The 21,557-nt window shown below is 51.1% G+C and overlaps 1 protein-coding gene across 1 annotated transcript; it reads left to right on the top strand.

Annotated features, from left to right (window-relative positions):
- The first annotated feature begins 19,011 nt into the window (after positions 1-19,011).
- On the top strand, positions 19,012-20,399 carry LOC125515926 (putative xyloglucan endotransglucosylase/hydrolase protein 30). The gene is made up of 2 exons (XM_048681410.2): positions 19,012-19,301; positions 19,483-20,399. The coding sequence occupies exons 1-2, from the start codon at positions 19,106-19,108 to the stop codon at positions 20,259-20,261; spliced, it is 975 nt and encodes a 324-aa protein (XP_048537367.1). The 5' UTR covers positions 19,012-19,105; the 3' UTR covers positions 20,262-20,399.
- Positions 20,400-21,557: the final 1,158 nt, after the last annotated feature.

Genomic DNA, 21,557 nt, shown 5'->3' with positions numbered 1-21,557 from the left:
ATTGGGGAAGTTGCGGTTTTTTCCGATCCCTTTGATCATGGTTTCGTGCGGAGTTTTGGCGGAGGGCCGCGAGATCCGTCTCGGCGCGCTCACGTTCATCGCCGATGACTCCGCCTGGCTTCAAGAGGCGCCACTCGACGTCGACGCGCTCCCCGACCGCGGTGCGACGCATTTCCGCGCGTTCGTTCGTGGCGTCCTCCTGCGGCAGCCATCGACCCAGTATCGGTCGGCCCCCGTATCGTCTCCCCGCTTTGTCTCCCACTGGCGCAAGCGCTCTGGTCGGTCGAGACTTCAGAGGTGGGTGAGGCATGCCGTGGCTCGCCAGTCGGCCACCCCGCAAGTCGCGGCAATCGAGCCCGACGAATCCCTCTGCGGCCTGTTCGACCTGTCGACTGGCTCCGCGGAGACCGCTTCCGACTGCGACAGCAGCGACCCAGCGGCTGAGATCCTGGCGGTCGATGGAACGCATAGTCCTCCCGGTTTCCCTCGCGCTGATGGAGGCGCGGGTGGGGGCGGCCCGTCGCATCCCCACGATGAGTATCTCCCCGAACCTCTCACGTCATCACAGCGAGAGGAGCTTTGTCGCCGGAACACGGACGCCCTCCGCACCCCTATCGTCGGAGAGTCCCCCGAGGCCCGGGCCTTAGAGGACGCGCGTTTGGCTAATTTGGCTGAGCGCACTCGACTGGAGAATCTTCAGCGAGCACTCGACGAGCGAGCGCGTCAGCGGGCTCCCGAGTCTAGTCGACGCCAGCTCTTCCCGCCGACGCAGGTATATCGAACTCCAGTTCAGAATTTGGCCGCTGCGGCCCGTATAGCAGAATCAATTCAGCCCTCCCAGTCGGAGGCTGGCAGGGGCTTGTTACAAATCAGAGCGTTGCTCCGGGCGGCGGGAAACCAAAATTCTGCTGTTTCTCAGTCGCGGAACAGGATCCACAGTCGATCCGTTGCAACCGATACAGTCCAGTCGGCTCACAGCCCGCGGTCGCCCCCGAGGCGTGAAGGACGTGGCGACCGGCATGATCAGTACAGAAGGAACGAGCAGTATGATCACCGATCCGATCGTGATGTTCGACGTCGAGTGCCAACCCCTCCCCCGAGGAGCGGGTCATATGCGCCTCGACCTCGAGATGACAGGTGCCCTCATAGCGTTGGGCAGAGGGTTCCCGTCGACCCCAGGGACCCAGGCTTTGACGCGAGATCTGTCCTCGTTCAAGGCTTGGTTGACAGGAACAGGGCTCATCGGGAAGGCCAGAACAGAGATGCGCCCGCCAGCAGCAGAGTACATGCTTCAGGGCCAGAGTGTTTTAGTCGAGCCATCAGAGCCGCAGTGATTCCTCCCAATTTCAGGCTGGCGACTGGAATCAGCAACTTCACCGGTGAATCTAAGCCTGACACTTGGCTCGAAGATTACCGAGTGGCTGTACAGATTGGCGATGGCAATGATGAGGTGGCCATGAAGCATTTACCTCTCATGTTAGAGGGCTCAGCCAGAGCGTGGTTAAATCAGTTGGCACCCAGCAGCATTTACACTTGGGAGGATCTCTCCCGAGTGTTTATCACAACTTTTGAAGGAACATGCAAGCGACCTGCAGGCCTTACAGAGTTGCGGTCTTGTGTGCAGAAGCCGAATGAAACCCTGAGGGAATACATCCAGAGGTGGATCACACTGCATCACTCGGTTGAGAATGTGCCAGACCATCAAGCAGTATGTGCCTTCAAGGAAGGCGTTAAATACAGAGAGTTGAATCTGAAGTTCGGTCGAACTGGAGAGATGTCTCTGAATCGGATGATGGAGATTGCCACCAAGTACGCTAATGGCGAAGACGAGGACCGACTCCGGAGTGGCAAGCACAAGGCAGTCGCCCAAGAAACCGGAGGGAATTCTAGTCGGAAACAAAAGCGGAAGGCCGAGCCAGCCGCTCCTGGGGAGGCCCTGGCCGTAGCCCAGGGAAACTTCAAGGGAAAACCCAAGGGCACCTGGAATCCCAAGAAAGTCAAGGATCAGGATGGAAACGATGTTTTGGACCTGCCGTGTCACATCCACACCAAGAAAGATGAAGAGGGTAATTTTATTTACCCAAAGCACACCACTCGACAGTGCCGGCTCATAATCCAGCAGTTTCAAGGCAAACAGTCCAAGGATAAGAAAAAAGAGTCAGACAGAGTCGAGGACAAGGAAGATAGCAACGACGGATACCCCCAAATCAATTCCACCCTGATGATTTTTGCTGATGTCGAAAGCAAAAGTCAACTGAAAGTCATCTACCGTGAGGTGAATATGGTTGCTCCGGCAACACCCAGTTATCTGAAGTGGTCTCAGACTGCCATCACGTTCGACCAGTCTGATCACCCTACGCACATTGCCACCCCTGGGAGGCAAGCGTTGGTGGTCGATCCAATTGTCGAAGGCACTCGACTGACCAAAGTCTTGATGGATGGTGGCAGTGGCCTGAACATACTGTACGCCGAAACTTTGAAAGGAATGGGCATTCCGATGTCCAGACTGAGTACCAGTAACATGAGCTTCCACGGAGTCATTCCTGGCAAGAAAGCTGAATCACTCGGCCAGATTGCTCTTGATGTGGTTTTCGGTGATTCAAAGGATTACCGCAAGGAAAGGTTGACATTCGAGGTTGTGGACTTCCAAAGTGCTTATCATGCCATTTTGGGCAGGCCAGCTTACGCACGCTTCATGGCTCGACCATGTTACGTATACCTCAAACTGAAGATGCCTGGCCCTAAAGGGGTAATCACTATTACAGTCAATCGGAAGAAGGCAGAAGAGTCCTTTCAGAAAGGCTCAAAGATTGCAGATGCTCAGATGGCAGTGGTCGAGCTGCAAGAGTACCAAAAGACTGTCGATCCGAGTGAATTGCTACGGGCCAAGAAGCCTGCTTCAGAGTCAGCTTTTCAGTCGTCCGGTGAAACAAAGACAGCTCACATTCACCCGACCAACCCTGACGCTGCTCCGACTCACATCTCGACGACGCTCGACTCCAAATAGGGAGAAGCGCTCATCCAGTTCCTCCGTGAGAACTGGGACGTCTTCGCATGGAAGCCTTCTGACATGCCTGGAGTTCCCAGGGGGCTGGCTGAGCACCGTCTGCGAGTCGACCCGAAGTTCAAGCCTGTGAAAGAACATCTTCGACGGTCCGCCGTCCAGAAGAGGAAAGCCATTGGCGAGGAGGTAGCTCGGCTCTTAGCAGCGGAGTTCATCCGAGAGATTTACCACTCCGAGTGGCTCGCCAATGTCGTCATGGTCCCCAAGAAGGACAAGACACTTCGCATGTGCATTGATTTCAAACATATCAATCGGGCCTGCCCGAAAGATCATTTCCCTCTTCCCCGCATCGACCAGATAGTGGACTCGACGCGGGATGTGAGTGTTTGTCTTTTCTAGATGCTTATTCAGGGTACCATCAGATCCGTCTGTATGGACCTGACGAGATCAAAACGGCTTTCATCACCCCATTTGGGTGCTTCTGTTATGTCACCATGCCCTTCGGCCTCAAGAATGCCGGAGCCACGTTCATGAGGATGATTCGGAAGTGTTTGCTCACTCAGATCAGTCGGAACGTAGAAGCATACATGGATGATATTGTGGTTAAGTCACGGAAAGGTTCCGACCTACTGACTGACCTTGCCGAAACCTTTGCTAACCTCAGGAGATATGATATCAAGCTCAATCCATCAAAGTGCACATTCGGAGTTCCAGGTGGAAAGTTACTCGGTTTTCTCGTTTCCGAACAAGGAATCGACGCTAACCCCGAGAAAGTTGGCACCATACTCCGGATGAAGCGCCCCGTGCGTATACACGATGTCCAGAAGCTTACAGGTTGCTTGGCCGCTCTAAGTCGATTCATTTCTCGACTTGGTGAGAAAGCGTTGCCTCTTTACCGACTGATGAAGAAGTCTGACGAGTTCGAGTGGACTCCAGAAGCTGACGCAGCGTTTGCACAGCTCAAAGCTCTGCTCTCCACCCAGCCGGTGCTTGCTGCCCCAATCAGCAAAGAGCCTCTGCTGCTGTACATTGCGACCACGGGACAAGTTGTCAGTACAGTACTCACGGTCGAGCGAGAAGAAGAAGGAAAGGCCTTCAGAGTTCAGCGCCCAGTCTATTATCTGTCTGAAGTTTTGACCCCTTCAAAACAAAGATACCCTCACTACCAGAAGCTTGTATATGGGATTTACATGACCACGAAGAAGGTTGCACATTACTTCTCTGACCACTCCATTACAGTCGTCAGCGACGCCCCACTGTCAGAGATTCTGCACAACAGAGATGCAACTGGTCGAGTGGCCAAGTGGGCAATTGAACTCCTTCCCTTAGATATCAAGTTTGAAGCAAAGAAGGCTATCAAGTCCCAAGCAATCGTAGATTTCATCGCCGAGTGGATTGAACAGCAACTTCCGACTCAAGTTCACTCGGAGCACTGGACCATGTTCTTCGATGGATCTAAGATGCTGAATGGTTCCGGTGCTGGGGTAGTTCTAGTCTCCCTTCGAGGAGATAAGCTCAGATATGTTCTCCAGATTCACTTCGATTCCTCCAATAATGAAGCAGAGTGTGAAGCACTTTTGTATGGGTTGCGCATGGCCATTTCACTTGGCGTCCGTCGCCTCATGGTCTACGGCGACTCAGATTTGGTGGTTAATCAGGTGATGAAGGAGTGGGACGTCAGAAGTCCGGCCATGACTGGTTATTGCAATGCAGTGACAAAGCTAGAAAAGAAATTCGAGGGATTAGAGCTTCATCACATCCCTCGACTGAAAAATCAAGCAGCTGATGATCTGGCAAAGATAGGCTCCAAGAGAGAAGCCATTCCCAGCAATGTGTTTTTGGAGCACATCCTCTCGCCGTCAGTCTAGGAGGATCCTTTCACAGAAGAAGCCCCACAACCGAAAAGTGCCACAGATCCGACTGAAGTCGAAGTTCCTGTTGTGGTCGACCTAATCATGGAAGTCTTGGAAATTACTCCCGACTGGACGATACCGTACATCGCGTATATCCTAAGGAAAGAGCTCCCAGAGGACGAGGAAGAGGCTTGACAGATCGTCCGCCAATCCAAGGCCTTCACAGTCATAAAGGGGCAGTTGTATAGAGAAAGCGCGACTGGAATCGGTCAGAAGTGCATAACACCAGAAGAAGGTCGGATAATCCTTGACGATATCCACTCGGGGACCTGTGGCCACCATGCGTCCTCTCGGACCATTGTGGCTAAAGCATACCGAGCGGGATTTAACTGGCCTAGAGCAAATGAGATGGCGAAAGAGATAGTCGACAAGTGTGGAGGCTGTCAGTTCTACTCCAACATGTCACACAAGCCTACATCAGCCCTGAAGACCATTCCACTCGTCTGGCCCTTTGCTGTCTGGGGACTGGACATGGTTGGTCCACTGCGAACAGGCAGGAGCGGATTCACGCATGTGCTCGTGGCAGTCGACAAGTTCACCAAATGGATTGAAGCCAAGCCCATCAAAAATCTTGATGCTAGCACTGCTGTCGGTTTCATCAGAGAGTTGATATTCAGGTATGGGGTCCCGCATAGCATCATCACTGACAATGGGTCAAACTTCGATTCAGACAAGTTCAGAGCTTTTTGCGCCTCTCAAGGCACACGAGTCGACTACGCGTCGGTCGTGCATCCTCAGTCGAATGGACAAGCTGAAAGAGCAAATGGTCTGATTCTCAAAGGACTGAAGCCTCGACTGATGCATGATCTCAAGCACGCGGCAGGTGCTTGGGTCGACGAGCTTCCATCAATTCTGTGGGGATTGAGGACCACCCCTAACCGGTCGACTGGAAGAACTCCATTCTTTCTGGTTTATGGAGCCAAAGCGGTTCTGCCAAGTGATCTTCTTCACAACGCGCCCCGAGTCGAGCTTTACACCGAAGATGAAGCAGAATAGGCCCGGCAAGACGCAGTCGACCTCCTAGAAGAAGAGAAGGAGATGGCCATGATCAGATCGACCATCTATCAGCAGGACTTGCGTTGATTCCACGCCCGGAATGTGAAGAGTCGAGCCTTCCAAGAAGGAGATTTGGTCCTCCGAGTGGATCAACAGAAACCACACAAGCTTGCTCCTACTTGGGAAGGCCCCTTCATCGTTACCAGAGTCCTTCACAAAGGAGCATATCACCTCTACAATGTTGATCACCAGATCGACGAGCCACGAGCTTGGAATGCGGAACTACTCCGCCCCTTTTACACTTGAGTTCTCCCTTGGCAGAGATGAAATAAGAAAAATTTCTGCAGTTCATTTTTATCAAAGGCAAGAGTGTTCCAATAATTGTTGTCACTTTTTACATACGAAATCCCCCAGTGGGTGACTTAGCTGCGAATCCGTTTCGCCTAAGTTTGAAAAAAATCCTACCGAGTGGAGAGCAAACCTCCCACTCGGGGGCTTAGCTGCAGCCCAGGACTCGCCTAAGTTCTCCCACTAAGAGACTTAGCTGTAGTCAGTGCTCACCTAAGTGTTTAAAATCCTACCGAGTGGGGAGCAAACCTCCCACTCGGGGGCTTAGCTGCAGTCCAGGACTCGCCTAAGTTCTCCCACTAAGAGACTTAGCTGCAGTCAGTGCTCGCCTAAGTGTTTAAAAATCCTACCGAGTGGGGAGCAAACCTCCCACTCGAGGGCTTAGCTGCAGCCCAGGACTTGCCTAAGTTTTCCCACTAAGAGACTTAGCTGCAGTCGGTGCTCGCCTAAGTGTTTAAAAATCCTACCGAGTGGGGAGCAAACCTCCCACTCAGGGGCTTAGCTGCAGTCCAGGACTCGCCTAAGTTCTCCCACTAAGAGACTTAGCTGCAGTCAGTGCTCGCCTAAGTGTTTAAAAATCCTACCAAGTGGGGAGCAAACCTCCCACTCAGGGGCTTAGCTGCAGCCCAGGACTCGCCTAAGTTCTCCCACTAAGAGACTTAGCTGCAGTCAGTGCTCGCCTAAGTGTTTAAAAGTCCTACCGAGTGGGGAGCAAACCTCCCACTCGGGGGCTTAGCTGCAGTCCAGGACTCGCCTAAGTTCTCCCACTAAGAGACTTAGCTGCAGTCAGTGCTCGCCTAAGTGTTTAAAAATCCTACCGAGTGGGGAGCAAAGCTCCCACTCGGGGGCTTAGCTGCAGTCCAGGACTCGTCTAAGTTCTCCCACTAAGAGACTTAGCTGCATTCAGTGCTCGCCTAAGTGTTTAAAAATCCTACCGAGTGGAGAGCAAACCTCCCACTCGGGGGCTTAGCTGCAGCACGACGCTCGCCTAAGTACAGGACACAGCCCAATTCGCGAATCGACCACTACCTTCTCCCTCGGAGCTGCGTCGCAAATACAAGATTATTCCGAGTGAAGATCCAGTTCCACTCGACGAATCAAACTGTGAAGATATCAACGAGAAATCTAGTTCAGAAAAAGCCTAAAAGGTCCCAGACCTCAAAGTACTCGAGCCCTCGGCTCGGCAGAGTTTAAACGGTTACAAATCCACTCGGCATTCCAAGGTAAATTCAAAGTTTTTTACTCCTCAGGAGGAGGACTGGAAGGGGCGACGAACTCATCCAAGTCGATCCCGTCGGCAATACGGGTGGCAGCAGCGATGAAAGTCTCCATGAAGTCTTGAAAGCTGTGCTTCCTAGTATTGGCAACTTGGATGGCCATCAGCTTTTCTTCTCGCACCTCCTTGCAATGGACGCGGACCAGAGACAGAGCGACGTCAGCACCACATCTAGCAGAAGATTTCTTCCATTCCGCCACTCGACCTGGGACTTCGTTAAGTTGAGCCATCAGAGACTCGAGGTCGTTCCGAAGCGTCGTCCCAGGCCAGAGTGATGTGTCGATCCGCGACATCGCCACTTTCAGCCGAGCCAGATAGTCAATGACGCTGGCAGTACGAGACTCCAGACGGAGCACGTTCATTGCAGCCTCATCCTTCACAAGAGAGTTAATAGGGTCCAAGCTTGGCTCCACTCGACTGGTCTCCTCTTCAAAATTCTAGCAAAGTTCTGCATACACGATCCAAGGATAAGTCAATTTTCATAGACTGAGTCGACACAAAAACCAATCGGAACTGAATGTGCACCTTCAAGCTTAAGGTACAACTTCTTGGCAAGGCTCCCCAAGTAGCTCTCCAGGTCGTCCCTCCCGCGAGCGATGCCTTCCAGCTTCTCGCTCAGGGTGAGGTTCTCCTTCTTCCAACGTGAACACTCCCTGTTGGCTTCATTCAGAGCGGTCTTCAGCTTGGTATTCTCTTCTTATAAGTGGTCGACCGAAGCCAGCTTCTGTGCGGCCAGAGCGGTCTTGTCATCAGCCTCCTTACGGGCAACAGTCAAGTCCTGATCCTTCTTCGCCAGAGCTTCGTTCAGTTTTTCTGCGAAGAAATGATGATTGAATCGGAAATAACAAAAGGGTACTCAAGCCCAAAGACTAACCAATCGACAAAGCCGTCTTACCTGCGGCGCCGTCTCTGACCTTCTGCAGCTCTGTTCTGGCCAGCTCCAGATCAAGGTTCAGTTGAATCTTCTGCTTCTCCAACTCAGTATAGCGAGCTACGAGTTCACAGGATTTCTGTAAAAGCAAAATCAGTCGACAGGCGTCCAAGATAAGTTGCTTCCGAGTAACTAAGGGACAATGACGACGTTTCTAAGACCACAGCCGAATCAAAAACATTCGACAATAGTCTCGGGGACTACACCCAGTGGGTGCACTCAGCGTGCCCCCACTGGTTTGACCAAATAAAAGTTCCACTCGACCTGGCCCGACCAAACCGAGTGAAGAAATACAACTACATCAACACAATGTAAAGACTACAGTCGACTGCCAGCAGTCCACCGTAGTCTCGGGGACTACACCCAGTGGGTGCACTTAGCGTGCCCCCACTTGTCCAAGGATTGGCAGACACACCCAGTGGGTGTACAGATACAAAGATCTTCGGAAAAGAGACTCTCCAAACAGCATATCATAACAGACCAAATGTTGAGTCGACTGACCTGGACGTTGCTCTGAAGAGCCGAACTCGTGTCATAGGCTGCTTGGCTGGCCTCCCGAGCCATCTTCACTTGCTCCATCATGATCCCCTCCTGGCGTATAGCCTCCTTTGCAGCAGCCGCTTGGTCCTCAGGGACGGGGTATGTGGCAAAAAGCGAAGACGGATCCGCAGTCGACGACGAGGGCCACGCACTCGCCAGAGGAACAGCGAAGGTCACTGAAGCCCGAGTGGTGTCACCACCGTCCCGAGCCTTGGCCTCAGACGCCGGAGCGGATTGGGGGGTCTTGTCAGCCGACGCCCTCTTGTGCCTCCTCACTCTCAACGGACCGTTGTCATCGTCATCCGGGAGGTCGATAACATGAGGAGGGGCTACAAAGGAAAGGTTCAATCGACCAGGGTTGCAATAAATGATCAATCGACTCAAAGCAGAACGTCAGTAACCGTACTAGGGTTGGAGGTAACAGCATCCTCCATCTCTTGGTCACCGTCCTTGGCGGAGACCTCGGAAGTAGCAGCGCTGCAAATCTCGAAAGTCAATCAGTTGGCTCAATGAATCAACCAAGGATCTGCCCATGGTCGACGAAGGAAAGCAAGTTTTATTATTACCCGGAAATGGTAGGGACAGCTATCTTCATCTTGGGCAGAGCCTTGGGCGGCTTGGTCAGCGTCGTGCGTGGGTGCTTGGGAACCTTCCCAATCGGCGTAGGAGAAGAGGTCCGAGGGCGTTTCGACGACTGCCCAACAGAAGCAGTCGCCTTACCACGTTCCCGCGCTGGGTCGTGTGCGTGCTTGGACCGCCCCTCTGGGCGAGGGGGTTCGACCTCCTCCTCCTCCTCCTCCTCCTCCTCTTCGCTGGAGTCGACGTCGTCATCTCCCTCTCCTTCACCGTTGGACTCCCACTCGCCTTGGTCGTCCCCACTCTCACCTCCGCTCGCCTCCCCCTCCTCAGTTGGCTCCTGAGCCCCGTTGGGTGTCGAGTACATCTCGGTGGCCGCCTGGAAGACAATAGACAAGACGAATGTCAATCGACCAACTCAAAGAAGACCAATGCAGAAAACGAGATTCTAGTCGGGAACATAAAGACATACCTGGTCCACCTCATACGAATTGTCGAGTGGAACCACCCTCCTGGCTCCTCGGGGGTTGTCTTTGTTCCCCGTAATGCTCGAAAGCCACCCCTCCAGCATCTCTTCGGTGACCTCCTCCGGGTGGACCCGAGTGGTGTCGTCAAGGCCCACGTACAGCCACATCGGGTGGTCACGGGCCTGGAGCGGTTGGATACGCCTCCGGAGGAAGACCTCCAGCAGGTCCATGCCAGTCACACCCTCACGGACGAGCTCAACCACTCGACCCGCCAACACTTTGACCTGGGCCCTTTCCTCCGGCGACACTTTCAGAGAAGCAGGCTTTTCAGCTCGGTCGAGAGAGAATGGAGGAAGTCCAGTCGACTGCCCTAGGGTTGCCTGGTCTTGACAGTAGAATCAGGTTGCCTGCCAACCGCGGACCGACTCCGGGAAAGTGATGGAAGGAAAACAACTCTTCCCCCTCGCCTGGATCGCCAGACCCCCGCACAGCTGGATCACCTGCGTCCTCTCGTCACTCGACTTGGCCTTCTTGACCGATTGAGAGCGACAGGTAAAGATGTGCTTGAAGAGTCCCCAGTGGGGGCGGCAACCCAAGAAGGCCTCGCACATAGAAATGTAAGCGGCGAGGTATACAATGGAGTTGGGAGTGAAGTGATGGAGCTGCGCCCCAAAGAAGTTCAGAAAACTCCGGAAAAAGGGATGGGGCGGCAGAGAAAACCCTCGGTCGATGTGGGTGGCTAGGAGCACGCACTCACCGTCACGGGGTTGAGGTTCGATCTCTCCCCTCGGAAGACGCGCGGCTTGGTGGGGGATGACTCCCCCCTCGACCATGTCATCGAGATCCTCTTGACGGAGCACCGACGACATTCAGTCACCCTGAATCCAACCTTTGGGCAGAGCGGTTCTAGAGGAGGATCCGCCCCGAGCCGATCTCCTTCCCTTCCCCTGCGCCGCCGCCTTCTTTGCGCGCTCCAGAGCGGAGGTCTTGCCCTTCGTCATCGTCACCGGCGAGGTCTCACACGAGCCTGCTGCGCTAGGCGAGAACGGAGGTGGCGGAAGGACTTGCGGAGGGAGAGAGGAAGAAGAAAGGAGGAGAAGAGAGCGCACTGCTCGGAAACCCCGAGCCGGCGATTTATAAGGGACCGCTTCCGAGTGGCTGACTGGTAGGCCCAGGCTATCCAGTCAAATCTCGCAGCAGACGCGCGCGCAGTACGTGGCGAAAAAGGCGACGCGGGGATCGAGGAGCTTCCGCTTTATCGCTTCCGATTACTGCGGCCGCTCCCGTCCCACGCGCTTCCCAAAATCCGAATCCCGCGACATCCGCGGGCCACAAAACAACTTGTCAAAACAGAAGACCCCGATCGCGCCGGCGCTCGGTATGTCACAAGCAAAGAAATTCACTCGACGGAAGGCCTGGAATGGATCAAGGCGACTGAAAAAGGTTGGCAACGTCATCCGCGACGATTGACCCAAAACGAGGCGCTCACGTAGCTTCGGAAAGATCTCCAACTCTTTCCCCACTCTAACCTCGATCCATTCGGGGGCTAATGATGAAGACATGTACCTAGGGTGGGGACACGGACCCGACCCAAGAGTCCTACCCTAGGACATCCCTAGGAGAAGTCACCTTTCAGTCGACTTAAAGGTATCCCACTCGACGGACTCAAGACACTCGACCAGAAAGCTACCACTCGACCATGAAGCCAACCACTCGACCGCCAGGAGGCCTACAGTCACTCCGCAGGCAAACGGTCCGCTGTTAAGTAGTCTTTATGGTCATCATAGCATTTTATTAGGGGCGTTACCAGTAACGCCCAGCCTTAAATGTACCCTAAACCCTGCATTACTGAGGGCAGGAGGGGGCTGGCGGACTCTATATAAGCCACCCCCCTCCTCAGTATGAAGGGTTCGCACCCCCTATTATTCACACGCCAGTAATCCAATCGACCGCCTCCGGGCACCGAGACGTAGGGCTGTTACTTCCTCCGCGAAGGGCCTAAACTCGTACATCTTGGTGTGTTTACAACTTCCCAATAGCTAAGATCTAGCCTCTCCATACTTACCCCCCTACATCACTGTCAGAGTTAGAACCACGACAGTAACTAGCTTGTCTTGGTCTGAACTTGAGTTCATTTGGCATGGTTCTGTTTGTGTCAGTAAACAAATATGGATGGATTTGGGTCTACTATGGTTTGTAATGACTATACTTTATTTTGTTTCAGAGATATTTAGTCAGTTAAACTACCATGGTTTGTAATAACTATTATTCAGTTAGTTCATTCAGACAGTCATTCCTGTGTTGATTCAGTCAGTGAATTCAGTAAGTGTATCTTCTGTCAGTTAATCCAGTCAGTACGTTTCAGATCCACTGCATACTTTCATTGAGAGTAGCATAAATACATAGATACATTGGTTCAGAGTAGCATCAAACACCAGTTATTACATAGAGTAGATCTTACATAGAACACCAGATCTTACATAGAACACCAAGATAGTAACATAGATAGATAGGTATATAGATGGATGGATGAGATGAGATTGACAGATCAGTCATAGCGCACGAAGAAACAGACCCACTTGGCCCTATTAGCTGGGTGGGGAGCCATGACTGCCCTCATCCTTGCCCAGCTAATGATATCCATGAATGTCCTTCCCCTGCCACCAGTGAAAACCAGCTCCAGTTCTTCATCATTGCATTTCTCTAGTACCTTGTCGGAGAGTCGGCGGTTGAACTCCTGTTGCTGCTCATCCTGGGCCGCCTCTAGTGCCCTCTGCCCGCGCCTCCTCCTCCTCCTCCTCCTCTGTGCTGCTACTGCTGCCCTAACCTCCACAGCCCCCCTCCTCCTCTGTGACATCTCCCATGTCAGGATCCATCTCTAGGGTTTGTTTTGGGTGACGGCTAGGCATCTGGTGGAGTCACTGGGAAAGGGTGGGGGTGGGGAGGGGTTTATATTGACAGATGGATGGGGTTGGGTTTTAGTAGGCCTAGGGTTGCATTTGGTCAGGGACTGGTGGGCCACTAAGCCCAATTACCCACACAAATAATATATGTAGGCTAACAAATAACATAGAAAAGATAGAAGATCAATTTGAACACTTAATAGCATAGAAGATCCATTTCCACTACTTAGTAGCATAAGAGATCCATTTCCACTACTTAATAGCATAGGAGATCCATTACAACACTTAATAGCATAGGTGATCCATTACAACTCACTTAAGAACATAGGAAATAAGGTTCTTACATAGGAAACTAAAGTTCAAATGCATGGCCAAACACTAGGTCAACTTCACATTCCCCCAAAATGTACACCCATAATCACTTCAGACTGTTAGGCCACATCCTTATATATAGGCCTTGGATGTACTTACTTCACCAACATATCACAACAACTTCATGACTCAAGGATGGCCTTGATTTGCTCTAACTTCTCCTTGCTACCATACCCATCTTTCAGCAGCTCAGCAACAACAACCTCAAGTTTGCCTTCTCCTTCTTAAGAACATCCCTGTCAACTTCAACATCCTTCATAGCCTTCCTAGTGTTCTTGATGATATCAGCTTGGCTCTGCAAAATGCACCTCTGCTCTTTTGCAAGTTTGAGCTTTTCCATCTGCAACTCCAACATAGCTTTCTCCTCTATCCCCTTCGTCTTCTTCTCAAGTTCTTCCTCCTCCACTTGTTTTTGGTACACCTTCCTGTCCACCCTACCATCCTGCCAATCAAACATCTTGGATACATCATCAACAAGCTTGGTGTACTCAATGCAAAGCTTGTCATTTTCAGTCTTAAGCTTGGCTAACTCCTTCTCAAACTTCTCCTTGTCAAGTACCCTTCCACGGTTCTACTCATGGAACATTTCCCATAGCTTGCACAAACATCTCTAAAGAACAGGAGGCCAAGGCCCATCAACCCACTCTACAACACCACAATTCACACCATTTTCCTGCATTTGTAAATGTGATAAGTTATTACAAGTGGACTAGTAGCTTATTTCAATTCCATGGTTAACTTGATAAACTTGAGATTTTCTAACAATGAATAACATAAATAAGATATGATAAGTTATTACAATGCCATGATTAAGTTTGTACATATGTGGCTGTCATATCAAACAAACTGCTGCATCATATCAAGCATCAGTGAACATCCTTAGCGGAATACTTAATTGGCATCTAACCTGGACTGGGCAGCCATAGAAATGCCTTCCTGTTATAGGCCCTTCAAAAGCAACACTCTTAATAGGCCTCATTTGGTGCAGAATGCACTTGGGATGAGCAAGCTCAAGTTGGCCACAAAAAAGGGGCTCTATAGTGGTGTCTGGGTTCCTCCTGCAACCAAAATAACCAACAAACACTGATTTCAATCTGCACTCAATACCAGAATCAACTTGCACTATTCATTAAACTTGAACACTAAAAAATCCCCAAATCAGCATGAACCCTAACACTGTACATAGATGAACCCTAGGTTACCTCAATCCTACAATCAAACCCACCCTCACTAATAAAGAACAATATCACACAACAACAACAACACTACACTCAGCAAGATCCATGGCGGTAGCCTAGGCCTACTAGCACCTATCCCTAACCCTAACCCTAGGTGGCAAAGAACTTATCATAAGTCCCATGTCCATGCTGACGACCTGGCAATCCTCCTCCGAGCTTGTTTCCTCGTCGTTCCAGGAAGGCATTGCGGCAAGGAGGTCGACGACTACCGGCCTCGAAGACGGCGAGCGGCGGCGAGCTCGTACTGGAGCAGGGGAGTGAGAGCAGGGGAGGGAGCGAGCAGGGGAGTGAGCGAGCAGGTGCGCCCGACTGACCAAGGGGTATATTTACCCTAGTTCTGACCGGGCCGGTTGGCTAACTGCCATTAACTGCTATGCTGTCCACGTGCCGGGCCATGTGGGCTGACAGGCGGGCCCAATCTGTCAGGAAAACAGTTAAATCGCTAGTCACCGCAGGTTTGGGTTTTTTGAAACAGCCGACCGCTCGTTTGTTAGTTTTCTGAGAAAAATTAAAAAGTGGTAGTTTTTTGGAACCCTAGCCTGTAAACTAGTAGTTTTATGCTATTTACTCCGACAACCCGTACGTGCTATTATGGATCTATGAGAGCTCTAAAGTTCGTACGGATCATCAGACGCCGCGGATCATCAATAATTTGAGGATCGGGACTGCTAGCTCTTTGAGGTGGAGAGAGTTTCCGAGTTCGCATAGGATGGGGTGTGTAGGTTGCGGCCGAGTCAGACTCCCGAATTCAGCGGCAACTTCAACGGACAACTTCAACGAGAGGCCAGTGCTAGGCCACGGGCGACCGGCGGCAGCACCAGGCCGGTCGCTCGTGAACCGTTGGATTCAAATATAATCTATGTTCAGAATTACGTTGACCTAGCCATCCCTCCCGGTCTCGACTTGTTCCTCCTCTGGCACTACGTGCAGACCCCATGGTCACTAGTAGAAAAGGGAGCTTTAAAACCGGTTCGTAAGGGCCTTTAGTGCCGGTTCCATAACCAGCACTAAAGGGTGGGCACTAAAGCCCCCCCCCTTTGGTACCGGTTCGGCACGAACCGGCGCTAAAGTGCCACCACGTGGCATGAGCTCGCGCCGTGGTATGGGGGACCTTTAGTACCGGTTGGTGTTACCAACCGGTACTAAATGTATTTTTTTTAAAAAATGGATTTTTTTTATTTTTTCGATTTTCAATTTTCTGAATTGAATTATTTGATTATTTAGTCTCTAATCACCCATCTTAACTGCTCAAGTGTGGATCACTCATTCCAAATAGTCTAACTTCCCGACCGGGCACCCATCCTCTCACTCCCCCAGCCTGAGCACGCTTAACTTCGGAGTTCTATTCCCCCTACTTTCCAAGTCTGCACTTGTTGTTTTCCTGACAAATATAAGCTGTCAATCCTATTAACCCTCAGCAGTTTAGCTTGAGCATTAGGGCACAAGTTTCACCGTTTGAGTTTGAAACTATTATTCTAAAAAACTGTAGTAACACTAATATTTCTTGAATAAGTTTGACCATAGTTTGACCAGATTTGACCAAAATTCAAAAATTGAAATAATTATTTAGTAACACTAATATTATTGAATAATTATGTAGTAACATTAATACTTCTTGAATAAGTAGTTTGACCATAGTTTGACCAAAATTTAAAAAAAAAACTGATGCGGATTTGAGGATTCTAAAAAATTGCAAACAGGCCGTAGGCTGTCACCATCGGATGCGGATTTTCGTGTTGAATTTTTTGATATATTATACGTTTTTTCCAACATCGTATGCAAAAGTTATAGCCGTTTTACATTTTCCCTACACTTTTTGCAAAACATGTTCAAATTTAAGTTTTCAAATTTTCCTAACTAGTAGATGTAGTAATATAACTACCTCTCGAAGGATTTTATTTTCTGAAGTTTTTATCATTTTCTTTTGATTTTTTCAAAACTGAAATGGCGATACACCGGGGGGGGGGGGTAGAGTTTGAAAAATTTCCCTATAGTCCCGGTTTGTGTCTCCAACCGGGACTATAGGTCAGACCCCTTTAGTCCCGGTTCATGGCACGAACCGGTACTAAAGGTTAGCCCTTTAATACCGGTTTGTACCATAAACCGGTACTAAAGGTGATCATGGGGCTCCGGCCTAACGCTAGCCTGCCACCACCCCTTTAGCACCGGTTCGTGGCACGAACCGGTACTAAAGGTTCAACACGAACCGGCATTAATGCATAGCCGTTCGAACTGGCACTAATGGTACCATTAATACCGGGCCAAAAACAAACCGGGACTAATGTGTCTCACATTAGGTCCTTTTTCTACTAGTGGGTGAAGGGGAAATAAACCCCCCTCCCCCGGCTCCAGCGACACAAAGGTGTCTATCTCCATCGTTGTTTGCCCCTGCAACAGGCCATGGCTCAGTCGTGGTTGCTTGCAGCTCCTGCTATGGACAGTCACATCCCCGCCACGCAGCCTCGGCCGCCAGCAATTGCAGCATCGGGAGCGCCGACTGGCCGCCGACCGGGTGTACATCGCTCACATCATCGTCATCTACTGGTCATCACTTCCACCCTCCACCATTGTAGCAAAACAACTCACCTTTCATAGCTTTTATGGTTGCTGGTTGTGGCAATCACAACACCACCCCCATCGTCGCCCTAGCTCATTGTCATCAATTGTAACATTTTTTTGCCAGTTCCAGCTTCTACCGTTGTTGGTTGTAGCCATCTCGGCACCACAGTTCATCGTAGCGGCACCTCCTCCTCATGGTTGTAGCAAAACAATCGGTCGGTTCCAGCATCTGATGGTGCCCACTGTAGCGCTAAAATTTGCCAGTTGTAGCTCCCCACGAGGCCGGTTGCAACACCGCCAATAAGCAGCTTGTAGAACCCGTAGTAGCCAGTTCCAACACCCGCGGTGGCCGGTACCAGCATCCTGTGCACCGGTTCCAACACCTCCAGGCGCCGGTCCAAACACCGTTGCCCGCCCATTGTAGCATCATGTATGCCGCTACCAGGGGGTTCGTGCACATTTAGGAGGCCAGATTTGCTAAGTCTAGTTGTAGATGTTCTAAGGAGGGGGCCATGAGGAAGACTATGAGGCCCTATCCCAAGATTATTTTTTGGGCTGGCTTAACCAGGGAACATTTTGCTGAGGAGGATGACAAATGTGAATGTTTTGCATGATCATTTGTGTTTTTCGTGGATGGAAAATTTCCTTTTTCCTTATGGAACACCCCGCATTCCAGATTACGGGGGACCAACCAAATTGGTGGGCACACGGAGTACATCGGACGGGAAGTTTGTTAGCTAGATTTGCTCGCTATCAGGAACTCCACACACCCCAGCCTTAGCCAACACATGCACTGGGAGATTACAGACCAGAGAGCAGTACATGGTTTTATACTCAAAGAAACCTAAATGCATGAGGTATTTTGCCTCGCGGAAGAGAAAACCAAGCGAACCCCGGTTCATGGCAGTGCTTGACAGCGCCTGGTGAAGACTCATACAGTCTGTTTCGAAGTAGACCCGTCCCATACCATGCACTTCCGCAACTTGGATGGCCTTCCATAGGCTTTAGTTTGAGCCTGAAGAGCGGTACCCTCGTTCAGCAATTTCCGCAGCAACGACCTCGCCGTTCCCATTAGGGAATGCATGGTGCTATCTTAGGAGTGCCACCTAGGATAAATGATGAAAATAATGAGGTGGAAAGGAAAGAAATTATAAAAAAAAGACTTGTCTTCTCTTATTTAAGAAATGATTTTTTAGCACAATATGTCTCATCACGTTTTTAGGAATATCTAATTATTAAAGATAAGGCTAAAAGATGACCCATTGTAGACATGTTTTTTTTGTCATCTCTAAATTACATGCAAGACTTAAGATAAAACTATCTTATCAACCATTGTATAAGACCCCACCCTCCTTATCCCGTGTCCGTAAGGAAAGATTGGTCGACATTGATTTTGATTATTTGGCAATTCTCTTGAGCACGGCATACCCGCCCAGTTCATTTTTTTTGCCAGGATTTACCGTGCTCTGAGAAGGAATTTGCCATCCTCGAGACAATGTAAATTACAAGTTCGCAAAAAGAAAATAGACAATGTAAATGAGAAACGTCCATTTTGCCATGCCTTCCCAGGAACGTCAGCACAACAGCGTTCCCATTTATTTATTTTCTCCCCTGAATCCGTCCCTGGCCAACTGTTGAGATAGTTTCCTTGTACGCGTCCGTTTCCAAAACAATTTCCATCCGCGCGTCTGCATGCACGCCATGAATGGATAAAAGCTAAGCAGACCTAAGCCTAAGCCAACTCCTCCTATTTCTCCGGCGGTCACGGGGCCGTCTTCCGGCCTCCCTGCACCGTTTCTCCACCTCCGCCTTAATTTGTCACCCACCCAAGAATAAACCGACCCGAAAACAGCCTGAGTGAATAATTAGGCAAGCACCAAAACTGAGGATATACCAGGAAATAGCTTTAGTATAGTTCCATCCAAGCAGAGGAGAGGGGCGGAGAGGGGATCGATCGATCGATCGCTCTCGCGGCCGGCGGCATGTCGCGGTTGGCGTCGGCGCTGCTTGCCCTGGCGACGGCGGCCGCGGTGGCGGTGGCGGTGGCGGCGCGGCCGGCGGTGGACGTGACCGCGACGGTGGCCTTCGGGGAGGGCTACACGCCGCTCTTCGGCTTCGACAACATCCTCCGCTCCGCCGACGACCGCACCGTCAGCCTCCTCCTCGACCGCACCACCGGTACGTACGTACGAGTGCGGTCATCCATCCATCCTCCGTCCTCCCCGGCTGGCCGGCCGGCCGTACGTTCGTGGCATGCGCGCGCATGGCGGCTTGGTTTCCTCCGTTAATTTCTGGGGCGTTTGTCTGTTTTTCATGCAACGTACGTCAGTTATCAGTTAATGGTAATTAAAATGGGCAGGGTCGGGGTTCATCTCGTCGGCCATGTACCAGCACGGCTTCTTCAGCGCGTCCATCAAGCTGCCGTCCGACTACACGGCGGGGGTGGTGGTGGCGTTCTACACGTCCAACGGCGACGTGTTCCCCAAGACGCACGACGAGCTGGACTTCGAGTTCCTGGGCAACATCCGGGGCAAGCCGTGGCGGATGCAGACCAACATGTACGGCAACGGCAGCGTCAGCCGGGGCCGGGAGGAGCGCTACGTGCTGCCCTTCGACCCCACCACCGAGTTCCACCGCTACTCCATCCTCTGGGCGCGCGACGCCGTCGTCTTCTACGTCGACGACGTGCCCGTGCGCCACCTGCGCCACGCCCGCGCCGGCCGCGACTTCCCGGCCAAGCCCATGTCGCTCTACGCCACCGTCTGGGACGCCTCCAACTGGGCCACCTCCGGCGGCCGCTACCGCGTAGACTACCACTACGGGCCCTTCGTCGCCTCCTTCACCGACCTCGCCCTCGCCGGTTGCCGCGCCTCCTCCCCCACGGAAGAAGGCTGCGCCGACGCGCTGGCCGCGTCCGACCCCGCCGTCATGACGCTCGCCAAGCAGCAGGCCATGCGCCAGTTCAGGGAGCGCAACATGGTCTACTCATACTGCTACGACACCAGGCGCTACCCCGTGCCCTTCCCGGAGTGCGACCTCGTCGAGTCGGAGCGGAGCAGGTTCAAGGACAGCGGCCACCGGCTCGCGCTCAGGCGCCGCCGCGTCGGCCGCCGGCCGCCCAACAAGGCCGACATGTAGCGTGCACGCACCTAGCAGCGATATCTTCTCTTCTCTTTTGTGTTCATTAATTAGGGACGGAGATTTGGGTTGGTTGATTATGTATTACTCGGCGGAATTTGGCAGTAGCATCCCAAAGCGGAATTTGGGTGACACGTACGGTTACTCGGCGGGCACATTGCATGAAAACGTACGACGACCTACACGGTGTGCTCCCTTCCTTCCTCCTCTGCTTTGCTCTTCTCCCCCACCGGGGATGGGCTCCGTTTCAGGCGCCGTGGGGAAAAACGTACGTTCATTCTGGATTTTCTTTGAAAAGCTACGTCGGACTAATTTTTGAAGGGTGTGGCTAGGTTTCAGTTGATCAGGATTTAACCAAGTCTCAGTCAAGTGACTAATGTACAAAAAGAAAAAAAAAAGCTAAAATGAAAATTTTGCAAAGATTTTCACGCAAGATCGAACGAATATAGTATTCACTGTTGATTGAGACTTCGGCGTAATTTTTTTTGGAAGTTGAACTACATTATTGAAAGGTCAACACTGCTTTTGGGTGGCTAGCTTTCATCTAGATGGGAATTAAGTAAATCACATCTAGCTCGTACATTATTTCATTTGGCGCGAATATCTGTGTGAATTTTTTTAGATGTGACTTAATTGTTATAACCGTCGGAGTTTCCTTCTAAAAAGTTTTGGAAGCCTGGTTTTATTTTAAAAGGTCATACTTGCAAACATACCACTGCTGAAATAGTTTTTCCCTAAATCATAGCATAATGATGCGAAAGCCCGTTGAGATCATCAAATGACATCTCCACCATCGCGTCATCTTGAAGCCTAGTCTATTTTGGCTATCGTGCGGCCAAGCCTTCATATATTACGCTTGTGTTACATGTGTTTGACTCCAACACCTCACATAGTCTAATCAAGTTGTGGCCTTCTACAAATATATCGGATACCAATTCCAATAAACTTCATCTTAACAAACATGTCTTTGTCATCTTGAAGTTGTCAGCTTCACATGAATGCATGTGCCAGATTGGACTTGGGTCTTCCCTTGTTTCTCACGTCACTTGTATAAGCCATCTGGCAAGTCCTCGTAAGACTTTTTAGCCTCGACTGAACATATTGGCATGTCTCTCTTCTTCTCAACTCCGCCTTGTACATATTGTTCTTAGTCCGTGTTCCCTTCATCACGAGCTTTGGGCCAGTTCTTTTGGGCGATTCTACCAGAATCTAGAATCGCCCCCCTCTCCAGCTTCTCCCAGGATCACTACTTCATATATTTTTTACAATCCTACCTAATTAGACCTTAACTAGATA

The sequence above is a fragment of the Triticum urartu genome, chromosome 6A (assembly GCF_056163025.1).
Source record: "Triticum urartu cultivar PI428250 chromosome 6A, HENAU_Tu73, whole genome shotgun sequence".
Taxonomy (NCBI): domain Eukaryota; kingdom Viridiplantae; phylum Streptophyta; class Magnoliopsida; order Poales; family Poaceae; genus Triticum; species Triticum urartu.
The sequence above is the reverse complement of the archived record's forward strand: the minus strand, read 5'-3'. Positions and strand labels throughout refer to the sequence as shown.

Excerpts from the sequence above, each read along its gene's own strand:
- LOC125515926 (XM_048681410.2), top strand. The coding sequence starts at position 19,106 with ATGTCGCGGTTGGCGTCGGCGCTGCTTGCCCTGGCGACGGCGGCCGCG. Across the intron at positions 19,302-19,482 it reads CCTCCTCGACCGCACCACCG|GGTCGGGGTTCATCTCGTCG; the intron begins GTACGTACGTAC and ends TAAAATGGGCAG.